The 13,385-nt window shown below is 40.3% G+C and overlaps 2 protein-coding genes across 2 annotated transcripts in view; one reads left to right on the forward strand and one right to left on the reverse strand.

The window, feature by feature from the left end:
* COL4A5 (collagen type IV alpha 5 chain) overlaps positions 1 to 5,885 on the reverse strand; it is an 88,915-nt gene extending 83,030 nt beyond the window's left edge. The window contains exon 1 of the mRNA XM_056491630.1: positions 5,678 to 5,885. Within this exon, the coding sequence (XP_056347605.1) occupies positions 5,678 to 5,767 (90 nt within the window). The 5' untranslated portion in view covers positions 5,768 to 5,885. The remainder of the gene's footprint in view (positions 1 to 5,677) is intronic.
* A 361-nt stretch (positions 5,886 to 6,246) lies between these two features.
* Positions 6,247 to 13,385, forward strand: part of COL4A6 (collagen type IV alpha 6 chain) — a 121,090-nt gene continuing 113,951 nt past the window's right edge. Inside the window, exons 1-2 of the mRNA XM_056491632.1 lie at positions 6,247 to 6,533; positions 6,611 to 6,659. Coding sequence (XP_056347607.1) covers positions 6,520 to 6,533; positions 6,611 to 6,659 — 63 coding nt within the window. The 5' untranslated portion in view covers positions 6,247 to 6,519. The remainder of the gene's footprint in view (positions 6,534 to 6,610; positions 6,660 to 13,385) is intronic.

The following is a 13,385-nucleotide window of genomic DNA, read 5'->3' on the forward strand; positions in this document are numbered from 1 at the left end:
AAAGAGGGGGAAAAGAAGGAGCAGAGCTGCAGTAGCAAAGCTTATCTAGTATTCACCAGAGTCATGTTAGACTATAATAGGACAGTTCTGTAGGTCTCGCTATACGTCAATAAAAGGAAACATTCTGTAGATAATAAACCAGAACCAAAAGTAAAACAGCAAAGTGTGTTGCACACATATGCCTTTCACAGTGCTAGGAGAGAGGAGATTGAAATTCAACTCTGACATTTTAATTCTCTGTAGAGATTAAGTAAAAGAAACAAAATACAGATGAGGAACTAAACTATTCCCTTGCCCTCCAAAGGGAGGGGACAAACAAATCCATCAACAGAGCTGCAATAACCAAGAGCCTTCAAGTGAGCTGAAATTCATAGCTTTAAAGCTCCTTCCTTTCCAACTTCTGACGCACGTGCCTCAAGTAAAAAAATCCCAAACCAAAACCCATAAACATTACCTATATTGCCACTACAATTTCTCTTCTGTTCCATTACAACAGAATAATATACATACAAACACATGCTTCATAAGACACCTCCAACAATGTGGAAAACAAAATTAAAATTCTGAATGCTATGTGCTGACATCTTAAGAGACGATTTCTTAACTAGTTGAAACTAAATTTTTAAAAAACCATTTAATCTGATATCTTCCAATCTGCAATTTAACTTAATGAATTATGATTAACTTTTGATTACTGGATATGAAAATTGTCTTAACAGAAAGTACACCTGATGCCTCCTAGGCATCACACCTAGGAGCACAACTGTACTTCCATATAATTTTAGACTTTTAGGTTAATTCAGACTAGAAAGTGCCTTAGGGTTATTTAGTCCAGTCTCCTACTCAAAACATGGAAAAAGAGAGGCAGGGTTTCATAACTAGGAATCACACAATATCAGTCTTTTTGAAACAGACTAAAGATATGCTTACTAATACATTGGTTTTATCATTATGCCTTCTGGAAGGAGAGAGAATAAAGGATTAACAGGCTTAAGCTACAATATAAAACTTGCAATACAGCTTTGCAGTTATCTAATTGTCCTTCTTTCATCCCTCTTAAAATTAAGATCACATCTTGCAGTCTTTGCTTCTCGCAGCTCCTTACAAGTTATCCAAAAAAGACTCATGCTCTGCAAGAAAGACTCAGTCAATTGCAAAGCAATTGAATTAAAATAAGCAACAGATTTCTTTTTATAAATAGGACCCTTTCCTCTTCATCTCAGCTACGTGTACTTGGGATGACAATTTCACATTACATTTAAGCTTTTCCTCCCCATACTTGACAATTGCATACTCAGGATGCTCAGCACACCGCCTTTTTTTCCAGATGCTGCACTGTACCAATGACCTTTAATAAGGTTGAATTGCACTGCAAACCTTCCACAGGAAGGTAGAGAATGCTGCTTAGTGATCCTTAAAACTGCATCAGCACTATCTTTTGAACAAGTTTTATTTCAGGTACTCTTGAGAATAGATGATTTAAAGCACTAAAAAGTCTGCAGTCAACACCAGATTGCCAAACACTGCATCGAGCAAGAACTTCAAAGCACCCCAGTGATTTTTAATGTTACTGAGTGCACACAGCCTTATGAAACAGACAAGCAAGAAGTGTCTCAATTCAAAGCAATTTTTTCTGGTATTATCACCAACGGTAGAGGCTACTTTCCATTCAGTGCACTTGTGCAATACCATTCCTAGAATATACACGAGTATTACCTGGGTATCCTGTTCTGGGGTGATCAGTGGAAAGTTTGCACAACTTATACAATTGGAAAAGAAAGCTTTTTAATCTCAGTTAATGAAAGGTAAAAATGCACAATGCATCTTCACTGCATATGCAAAACACATTCCTCCCTTTACTTTGACCCAGACTGAAAATATGTACTTTAGATTTGCTGGGATGCCCTTAATGATTTCAGTAGTTTTGTAATATAGAAAAGTTTACAGAGGTTCTAGAAAACCCAACAACAGTTAATTGCATTACAGTAAGCATCATTGCTTATTCATAGTAGAAAAAAAATCACTACAAAAATTTACATTTGCTGTTAAATAAATTAACTGTCTTCGGAAAATTTCCCTTTCTTCTTTAAGAAAAGTAATTAATAATTGCTTCTAGTGTGTAGATTATTCATTCACAACCAGGAAAATTAAGGCCTAGGAAGTTCCACTGAAATATCACTCTATTTCCATCATGTAGAAAAACTGGAAAAAAACCCATAATGATTTTGTAAAAGATTCTGTTATGCTCTAAATTGCTCTTACATCCTGCTTCATTCAGGATTTCTTGGATTTGTCAGCATTTTAGTACTAACTAAACATATGCTAGAACACAACTTGAGATACAACTTTTACTATATATCTTCAACTAAAAGCCATGAAAGCTCAAAATGAAAATACATGACAAATGATAGGTTGCAAGCAGGAGGCCTTGAGTCTTGATGTTACAAAACCAAATCTTGTGCATGATTAATCAAGACACATCTACAGAATTTCAGGATGAAATACCTTCTGAATCCTAAAAGCCAGCATCCACTTCTTTCTGCTTTTATAGACCTAGCTTTTGTAACTAGAAAGAGCCACTGCGAGTTACGAAACAGAAAATAATAACAACCATGATAAAAGTTAGGTCAAACAAGAAACAGATAACCATCAAATTAACCATATTAATCACGTACATTGTAATTACTAACATGGTACCATGTATTTATATGCTTGGTAACCTCTGAAAGGAAAAAAATAAATCCCAACTAAACTTCAGAGAACTTTCACAAATAATACATTACTTCCTTAAACACAAATGATATCCATCTTGCCAGCCTGCCTTACCATACTTGAACAACTATATTCAACCCTATACTTTTAGTCAAACTGGAATTATAATGGAAAGCAAAGAAAAAAAGACATTGCAAACACTAAATTTTTACTAACTGTTGGGCTGACAAAGTCTATTTACACAATAAAATCTAGGTCTTAGCTAAGAGGGAAATTTTTCCAATATAAGCCAAGAGTCAGTCACTACCTTCTGGTGAATTTCATAGCACAACTGAAGAATCTACTCTATCTATGTTCTTTAATTAAACAGATTTCCAAGTCACAGCTTGCAATCACTCTTCTATAACACAATGCAAGTGTAAACCTGCCAGGAGAGGAAAAATATTCTGCTTATAAAAAATTGCTTATACACATGTATGTAGATTTATATTAAAACTAGCAAGGCAGTTAAGCAAAAATTGAAATTGTCCACTGGAATAAGCCCTCATACCCTCTGCTGAAAGCATATAAATAAGCACTTTTAAAGAATATTCTAACTTACATTAATTGATGAAACCATCTTCCATCTCATTCTCCATCTCACTCACTCTTAAGTAAAACCTTTTTCAAAATCCCAGTTACTATTACACTGTTCATCAGTAGTTGCACACTTTGCTACATCAACGAGTCTGCACAGAAGTGCATAGTGTGATCCATATACGACTCACCAAGTTTAGACTATGGGCTGTGAAAATCCAGCAATAAAATCTGAACAACAAAATCCATCCCTACTTGAGTATGAAACATTGGTTTGAATTTTTTTAATAAGTCATGGGGATTTCTCTGTGATGGGCACACTGGCAGATGATTCTCAACTACATTCAGTCACATGGTAACTGATCACATAGTAATATACACTATTACAACAATCTGGAACAAAGAAGATACAAAATTTTTTTATTGGAAATGTGAATTATGATGTTGAATAATAATTTCAGGTGTTATTTGAATAACAGCACTGGAATGACTTGAAGCCATTCGACCAAATTTTCCCTTTTGGGGGGAAGATTCTAACAAAGGATCCCAAAACAAAATTCACAGAACAGACTCTGTGTATCAAACATACTGCTACAGCATTTAGTCAACCCTTTCTGACAATGGGTAGAATAAATTGCTGATCCCCATTAATAAGGATCAGCAACATTTAGTGTTATCACAGGAAATTCAAAAACATCACAACACGAAAGTATTGAGAAACCATTAGAAAAAAACATATTACAAAAGACCAGTTTATGTAGTTTAGAACAGAGGCATCTCTCTTCTTCCCCCACCCCCACTTAGTCCTTGGGTCTTCAGTTAATCTTATCTCACTGCAAACCCTGAAAGAGAAGCTGCAACACAAGGTGGTGTTAAGAACTTCTACCACTGGTTTTGCTCTTTTCTTCATTTCTCCCGAGGTAGGGGACTGCCTACAAGGTCACAACAGACCCCTTCCCACACCCCACAGAGTCACAGTAACTGCACACACAGCTTTCCTGAAGAAAGAAAAGGGCCACATTTATGCACACAAATCTCCCTACCTTCAACCCCTACCTGCTAAAACAGTGAGGTTCTGTAGGTTGGTCTGCCTGGGTCCTTCTTTGGGGTGGGGATTATGGTAAGCAGGATGGGGTAAAGCCTTACTGAACAGAGCAGCAGAACCAGTGTTACCAACACATGGAGCCGACCAGCTCTCCATAACAGTGAGCCCAGCTGGCACACCAGTACCACTTACACTTGGGTTCCCACCTGGGCACAGTTAGGAGGAGTGGAAGAAGAAGTATATTATTTTTCAGAGGACAGATGAAAGGTCTACAAAGTTTCACTGTAAAGGAATGCACTTCAAAGGAGAGTTAAAGACAAATTAAGATTTTGTCAGCACTAACTACAGAATTGAAGGGGGGGAGTAGCAGAATTATACTCTATGCCTATTACAACTCTTCAACTAGAAAGGAGCCCTAAACAACAGAAATTTGGATTTTTTTTTTCCCTTTCCAAGTAAACTTAAAAAAAGGTTTAAAAAGATACAGGGATCGTAAAATTAATCGTGAAATTAATGCAGGTTAAAGTGGGATTCTTTTTAGAGCATTTCACCACTTGTTAACAGCTAGAAGTCTTACTCAAATAGCCTGACACCTGAAGCTAGCGACCACCTCTTCCACCTCTCAGTTCCAAGGCCCTGCCACTTCAGGGAAGCCGGGATAACATCCCTTTTTCCAAACAGAGACCCAAAGTCTCCTCCAGTCCATGCCCTCTCTACTACACTGCACACATTTACTACCTCCGCTAGCACTTCCACTTTAGTTTCAAGACAGCAGAAATACAACCCTCGAGAAAAATCAAGTTCCAGTATGAGGCACAGTCCTCCGACAAACCATGCCCACATAGCTCCATCTCCCTGCCACATCCAAGCGTTACTCACGGCTGCAGCTGATGGCTCAGAAAAAAGAGCTCAGACACCTATTCACGGAGTTCTTTGGCGGGGGGGAAAGGCAGAAGGAAAAGTCTTTCCTCCTTTGTCCTGGAGGACCGGCGAGTTCAGAGCTCACCCGGGCTTCCCCCGCCTTGTACTCCCTCCGTCCCCGGAGCCGCAGACGTGCGGGCGTCTCTCGGGTCCCGCGAGGAGCGGTCCGGTCCGACGGGGCAGCACCGCGGGGCTCTAACCAGGAAGAGCGGCCCGGGAGCCCCAACATCAGCGGGAGAAACCCTCCCGCGGCCCGGCCTCGCCGCCGACCCCAAGGAACCGCCAGGTTCCTGTCAGGTGGATTCCACCTTCAGCCATTCCAGACCCAAAGGGGCTCCAAAGCTCCCCCACAAGGTTCCACACCGCGGCCGCACCCGGCAGGGACCTCGGCGCCCGAGAACAGTGAGGGTGCCCCGCACTCACCGCCGCCGCCGCCTCCTGCGGCCCCCAGCACCCCAGCAGCAGCATCAGGCAGCCAGCGGCCAGGTTAAAGCTCGGCCGCCGTGGCTCCATCCTGCCCGCTCAGGAGCTCCGGGGCCGGCCCTGCGGCGCGGGCATAGCCCGGCAAGGCAGCGCGGCTCCCTGCAGGCGGCTCCCACCAGCCGCCCCGACGCCAGCTCCCGCCCCTCTACCGCACTCTCCCGCTTCTCCTAGCTCAAGTCCGCCCGGGACTACAGTATTCCTCCGCTCACGGGGGCTGTTGGGGCGGGCGGTGTAGGGCACGCTGCTACCACTACCGCCCCTCTCCTCTCCGAGGGGGCCACAACCCCCCACCCTTCCCTCAGGCGCCACGGCTTTGTCGGCTCGAAGAGGGGGAGCCGCCTCTCCCCGCCCCGCACCTCAACCGGGCGGGCAGTTGGACCCCGGACTATTTTCTGCAGCGGAAGTCGCCGGGGTGGGTGGGTGGTGGGGAGTTTGCTGCCAGTGCCGGGTCGCCCCTCTGGAGGGGCGGGCGGTAGGCGTGGGGCTCGCCTGGCTCAGCCTCGGCTCATCCGGCCACGCTCAGGTGCGACGCCTCGGGGGGGACTGCGCAAACTTCCTGCCTGGGCACGCTGTGAGTGCCTGGCGGGGCTGCGGTGCCTCGGAAAGTGAGCAGTGACTGACCCCGAGCGGGCAGCTGGCGCCCTCGGTGTTCCGTCGTGCCTGGGGAAGGAGCCCTCGAAGCGGGCGCACCGTCCCTGCCCGCCCTGAGTGACGGCGGGCCCTCCTCTTCCTCCGGCGGGCGCGAACCGGGCTGCGCTGCGCCACCGCGGGCTGCCCGGGCCATGGGGCGCACGGGGTGAGTGCCAAGCGCGGCCGCGCCCTTCCCGCACTGCCCTCCGCACCGCTGTGACTCTGTCCCTTTGCCTCCCGCAGGGTGCTGGTGCTGCTGCTCCTCTGGCTGGGCGCGGAGCTAGCGAGTGCGGTAAGTGTGTGCAGGTCCGGGCCGCAGCTGTGCTCGCTGGAGGTGAACGTGTCTGGTCAAACCTGTCGGGGTCTGGGTATCCTTCGGCCAGAAAAACAACGCATCCCCGCCCCCCTCTGAAAGATGCGCGGATTATTGTTTGGTTTATTTTATTTTATTTTATTTTTTTTAATTGCCGTACACCTCTGCTCTGGAGTTCCTTTGTGCCTTTCGTCTACTCTACTTTGACTAGCTTCTGAAAAGTACATTGGGTGGAAGACCGTCTGTGTGCGGTGTAACAGCTTTTAGTGTCTAGTAGCGTGATCAGTGTCTCTCTTTGCAGCTGACCGCCTTTAGTTCCTTTTTAGCATCTTCTCAAACTTTGCTTTAAAAGCGGACCCTCTAGGTCCTTGTTCACAAGGAATCCAATCCAGAACTCGTCTTTAACTAAGTAAAAGAGATGTGAGAAATTAAAGGATTAAGCTTTTAGGTGTTGTATCAAAGGTTCACCACTATGGATTAGTAAATGTGTTCTAAATTCTAAGTTGGTATGCAGAAACAATGACTTTATGATCTGTCTATCTGACAACTTTATGACAGAAACATGGATTTTCTGATTTTCTCTTGCTGTTCCTAACAGAGTGGTATAGGACTGCAGATTTTTAAAGTGTTCATAATTTTCTTCTTTTTTGGTGTTGTGGTAGATTTTCCGCAACTGGGATCTGCAATTGTTAGCCCACTTAACTAGTGAATAAATCTGTAGCCTTAATTAAGTGTCCAACTGATCTATAGTCAGCAGTTCAAAAAACACCTCTTTGTTACATTGCAATGTAAATTAAGATTGGACAATAATGTTTGTGGTGTGGATTTTATAGTGTAAATACTGAATTTAATTAATGTTAGTATAATATTTTTAAAGCATGTTTATTTTGATTCAACTTCAGACAGATTTCTAACAAAACCAGTTGAAACATGGGTTCTTGACTTGTTATCCAATGTTTTTCTATTGCTTTTGCTTCTCTTTTTGATTAAAATTTTAAGGATCTATACTCTTTTTGTGCAACTGGGAAGAAATCTTCTGAAAAGGCTTTAACAGCAGAGAGGTTTATGTATTTTATAAATAGGAAAGGCTGGATTGTGTTTTGCATTTTTCATAATCAATTGCACTAGTAGAATTTCATCATCCTGATCAGGTGGTAGTTACAAGCTCTGATCTTCTCAAAGATTAAAAGATTAGAGAGTTTTATTCAACAAAACCAAGAACTGTTCTACTAAGAGTTCTTACTGCAGTGGAATCTGGGTAGAAATGACTTTTATAAAGCAGAGATGTTAAAGGCAAATGTTGAAATTATTTTGAGAGAAATGTGCTGCATTTTGCAGTCATTTATATAAATTTATGCAATATGGCAGTTAAATTATTGCTGATTCATGCAGATGTAACTAACAGCAGATTTTCAATTGTTTGCTCCCATTTTGCTCCATACCTTTTGGAAAACATCTCTTAAACAGTCTGATTTCTGTTAGTTCTTTAACATCTTTCACTGCCCATAAAGGGACTCCTGTCAATTAAGTCAATCACAATAATTACATTACTATCTACATTATATTTCTAAGTCTTCCTAAGAGTTTTCTTCAGGGTTGGAAAAGAATGAAAATCTTACTTGCTGTGTAATCACTCTAAAAATATAAAGAAGAATCAGAAATAGATCCATAAAATACTTAGTCCTTTATATGTCTAAGTAGATAATGGATTTAATGGTTTCTATTAAAATGCTGTCAAACATGCCCAGTAGGAAAGAGTAAAATGATATTTTGGTCAACTTCAGATACAGTAGTAGGTTAATAACTGACTTTCTGGTATCAATGATTTAGAAACACATCCTAACACCTTCCAGCATGAAATCAGCTGTTAAGAAGTACTGGTGATTGAACTTGCACTACACAGGGTTGGGTTTTTAGGAAAACTAGGATCTCTGAAGCACTTCTTAATAGATCTCTGACAAATAATTTGAAGTGCCAGAGCATAGTGAAGTATAATGTCAATAAAATGAAGTTAAAGCTCTAGGTTAAGGAATAACAACTTCTAGAAGACTATTCACAGAGACAGTCAATTTGTTGCTGGAGATGGTGTAATTTATAACTTTGTTCATATATTTTTCTTTTAAATAATTAATTTCAATAACTTAGCTGTTGTAAAAGAAACATCACTAAAATGTTATTCCAAGTTCTTGAGCACTCTTCAGGAAAGATACTGTGGACATGACTAGTATACACAGTGCCTGGCACATCAGGCCAGCATCTTGTATCAAAGCTGGCTTTGATTCAGACATCTCAGTTACGAGGTGTAGTCATCTCCCTTTTGGTACAAATGAGATTTTAATCTGTATCTAAATTAATATCTCCATTAAAAATTATTTTTCTTGCGTATAAATTATGATCTATTTTGCATGGCAGTACAAAATTAGTCTGATCTCTGTTTTCTTGAAGCAAATGTTGAAAACATGAATGCCTTGCTGTTACACATGGGGTTACATGGCAGAGAGATTGTTACCTGTAGACTAATTGTTGGGAATGACCTAAGAGTTTCCCCTAACAGCTTTCACCCTGGAGTCCCTCCAGAAGCTATGCTTCATTTGTTGTTTCAATCTTTTGTTATCAATAATTTTCATTAATAATGAACCCGGAGCATCAGTGCAAAATGCTGTGCTAATACAAAACAACATAGTGCTGTCTTTGAGAGATTAATTGCACTAAGACAAGTGACAAGAGTTTGTCCAAAGATAGGGGATATAACACAAAATATTGGAACAGTGCAAGAGAGGCAGGGATTTGCCTTGGCTAATCACTGTCCTCCCCTGAGGCTTTTGCAGGCTACAGTGCAAAGTAGAGATTTTAGGAGAGGGACTTTTAAAAGTGTAATTAGTTTTGCTGCTGCTTCTGAGGTGTCATAAATATGAGATGAAACATGTGCTGAAAATGGTCACTAAACTGAGAGACAGGCTCTTGTAATGAAATTTGAGATTCATATCACTTCACAAAGCTCTCAGCTGAGCTGCATCCTGGTCCTGTGCAGTCATTCTGTTCCCAATTGAGAGCATACCAGACATACAGGTGAGATGGTAAATCCTCACTTATTTGCTTTCTGTTGTTGTTGAGCTAGTTGAGCACACCTGGAATACGTTCTAGTTTTGATGTAATATCCTAAAGAGCTACTTTTAGGACTTACTGTTGGACATGTTCTGTTGGAACAACTGAGCTTTCAGGTGGAGTTCATTAAGATTTCTTCTATGAGAGGACTTCATGTACTGTTACAACTCTTTCAAATATGGGTGAGGTTTTTTGTTGTTTTATGGTCTTTTTGTTTGGTTTTGTTTATTTCTTTTTGGTTTTTTTTTAGCTAATATATGTGCAGATTAACTAGAGCCACTTCCTTTTCCTAGCACTTGGTATCTTCTTCAGCAAGAATGTCTTCAGTATCCAAGTAAGGCAAACAAAAACTGTGTGCTAAAACCAGTTCTGGGAAGTCTGCCGTATTTTCAGTAACTGAAGTTGTGCTAGTTTATGACAAGCTAGCCCAAGTGATCTTGTTTGTCTATATCTTAATATATCCCAGGTTTTCTGTGTGTTTTCTACTATTTTTATATCTATGATACAAATACTTCATAGTGTCTTTTCCTTTATTATGTACTGGACCAGCTTAATTGAACTCAACTCCTTGTTTTCAATGGCCAAAAATAAATTTTATTACAGAGCCTCTGACAGAGGGGAAAAATTAGCTGTTTAATAATGGATGTTTAAAACCAGAGTTGCAGCTCTTACTGTAATTCTTTTCAATTCAGTTTCTGCAAATATGATATAGTCCATTAAGAGGTACTTATAAAGTTTTGACCTTTCCTTTGCCATTTTAATCAGTATTTTTAAGTATGCAACCCTTCTGTAACTTTACTTTTACAGCTGTGTCTTTATGTAGCTGTAGACTTTTATTGGGAAAAAACTATTATCTACACTAAAGTTAGTCTTAAGAAGGTAGTCTACAGAATTCAAGAATTAAGATGAAATACCAATCTAATCTTATAAATCTCAAGATTTGTTGAGGCAGCTTCTACTCTATAAGAATGCATGGCTGTGGAGATACTTGTTGGTGAAGATTGGTCCTTCTGCAAAGATAAAGTCTGAATAATGATAGGTCTATGGTAAAATAATAATAATTATACTCTGGTTCTGTAGCAAAATAAGGAGAGTTACTAAAAAAAGAAACTGATTGTTGATGACAGTGCTAATTTTCTAGCTTTTGCTAAGATGTTGCATTTTAGGGGAAACTTTCATTTGAACTGAATCTACTACCCCATTTGAACAAATAATTGCTTATTTGCTGAATGTTTTCCGTGTTCTGAAAACAATTGAGCATGTTGCATTTTATTTGGCACTCAGATACCATGTCAGATTACAGCAGTTATGATATGAAGTAATGTATGTGATTGTATTCTGAAGAACTTTTGTGATATCATTATCTGTTTAAGGCTGTGGCTGCATTTGTAGAGGTGTGAGGCACTGTGTGACCTGAAGAAGCATTTTATTTTCTCTTGTGGATAATCATTGGCACCAGCCACTGTATTCCCTTGACTTAAGCACTGCTATTGTTATGCTGGCCTCCGTAAAGGAGGCAGAGTGTTTTGTGCTGGGGCTTCTCCCCACTTTATCCATCTTTGCTGTACAGAATCTCTTCATGAGTATCTCAGCTTAAATGTTGTAATGATGACTAAGAACTAAAAATAAGAATTTTTTTAAGCTTTCATTGATAGGTTATTTTCAAGCTCTCTGAAAATCAAGTCTCAAAATAAGGACTAATTATTGGAAAAAAAAAAAAAAGCTTGTTAGCTGTGGAGGGGATTGCTCTAGTAAGGTCAGTCTGTGTCTCAAAAGGGATTAGAAGGAGTCTGAATTGCTTGTTAGAGGGTACCTGCAAAATCCAGTCTTGATGACTGCAGCGTTGACTATTATTGGAGGAAAATCAGTGGGGAGATCAGGCACTAACATTATGCACTTAATTTCTTTATGTCACTGGGACTTTTTGTTTTTTTGTTCTTTTTTTTTTTTTAGCTATCCATATAATCCAAAAAGGCTATAAACCCTGTCTGAGCTTTACATACTTATTTCCATTTACATGTCTGAACAGAAAAGAGAATTTATAGTGAAATTATGCTGTTCTTGTTACCTGTACCCTACAAAAAAGGGAATTTAGAGGTGTAGGCAATAAATCTGAAAATACATGAGAGAAGCAAATTATTTGTTCCTGTGCTTTTCGCACAGACTTCCTGCAGTTCAGCCTACCTTGAGTCTTTCCATATGACTTCCTATTCTCTGATTGTGCAATTTATATGGAAGTTGTGTTGCTGCAGTTTCAGGAGCTGTGTTTAACTTTCTACTTTAAAAAGTTGTTGACAATAATCTACTACTTATAATCACATTCATATTTTATTTTCAGAATAGTTTCCTCTTCTCTCAGGTCTGAAGAAACATAAAGAGGAAACACAAATGTCAAGTCCAAGGAGCTGTTCCATGGATCTGCTTCTTCTTTGATTTCTTTGCCACATTTTTTTAACAGTTATTGCTGGTCAGAGGTGACTTTGCTGGTCTTCTGATGTTGCTCATATCCAAATAGATACAAAGCTGTAGACATCCCCCCGGTCTGTGCTTCCCTTCTTGTTGTTTCTGCAGAATTTTGATTTGCTTTGGTTGTGTCAACCTCTTGGGGCCACTAAACCGGCACCATCTAGTTTGCATAGTCTCTGCTCACTTGGTTACCTTAACACTGAGAGAATCAACTCTGTGAACCAAATTGGTCTGATTTGCTTCAGTCAAGTGAGATGTTAATAGCTACTGTATTCTGAGTTTGCTTTTTCACTCACTGCTCTATTTTCTCCTATTTGGCTGGAATCTACTGTACTTCATACAGTCTCCAGCCCTTGCCTCTATGTGCTCATAAGCTTCTCTGCCTTTCTGTCTCTCCTTTGTGCTTTAATAGCCAGGGAGACTGCCAGTATCACTGCTGTTAATCCTGCAGCGCTTTCTCTGGTGCCTCACTCCCAGCAGCGAGGACTTGTCAGTGCCTGTTACCCAGGAATCTCTGTTGCACAAATCTCTTTAAGAGGTTTGCACCTAATGTTCATTGCTTTCCCCATTAGCGTAGAAACAAACGATTCCATGCTTGACACAAGCATTTGGCAAGATCCCGGTGTGATGCATAACACAGGTCAAATCTACTCTCTAGATGTGGTAGCTAGACTCATTTGGAATTAGCTAGTAAAGGCAATACATTGAAGTTTCTGTAAAAAATGAAATTAATATTTAATTTTCTTCAGTTTTGCATATTTGTCATTTTTTTAAATTCCATTGAAGGAGAAAGATTGGAAACAAGGCAGCAATGGCAACATTAACTGTTTCCTTAGCATATTTTTTTGGCTGGTAGATCAAAATCTGCAGCTTTCTAGAGATTAAGATAAAGTGTTTGTACAGAGTAGGCTGAAAGTCAGCTGCATAAATTAATTTCTAGCACTGTTTAGAGGGGTTGGTTTTGACCTAAAAATTAGAGGAGAGGAAAATGAAAAGTGCAGTTAAGCAAGAAATGGACTTATGAATGCTCCTGTGCTTCTTCAAATCTCCACAAATTAAATGTCACCTACTCTATTTTTGCAAGCACCATCACTTTAAAGCTCTAAATAGTGACAAGTCAGTGCTTTGTCTTTT

The sequence above is a fragment of the Oenanthe melanoleuca genome, chromosome 4A (assembly GCF_029582105.1).
Source record: "Oenanthe melanoleuca isolate GR-GAL-2019-014 chromosome 4A, OMel1.0, whole genome shotgun sequence".
Taxonomy (NCBI): Eukaryota; Metazoa; Chordata; class Aves; order Passeriformes; family Muscicapidae; genus Oenanthe; species Oenanthe melanoleuca.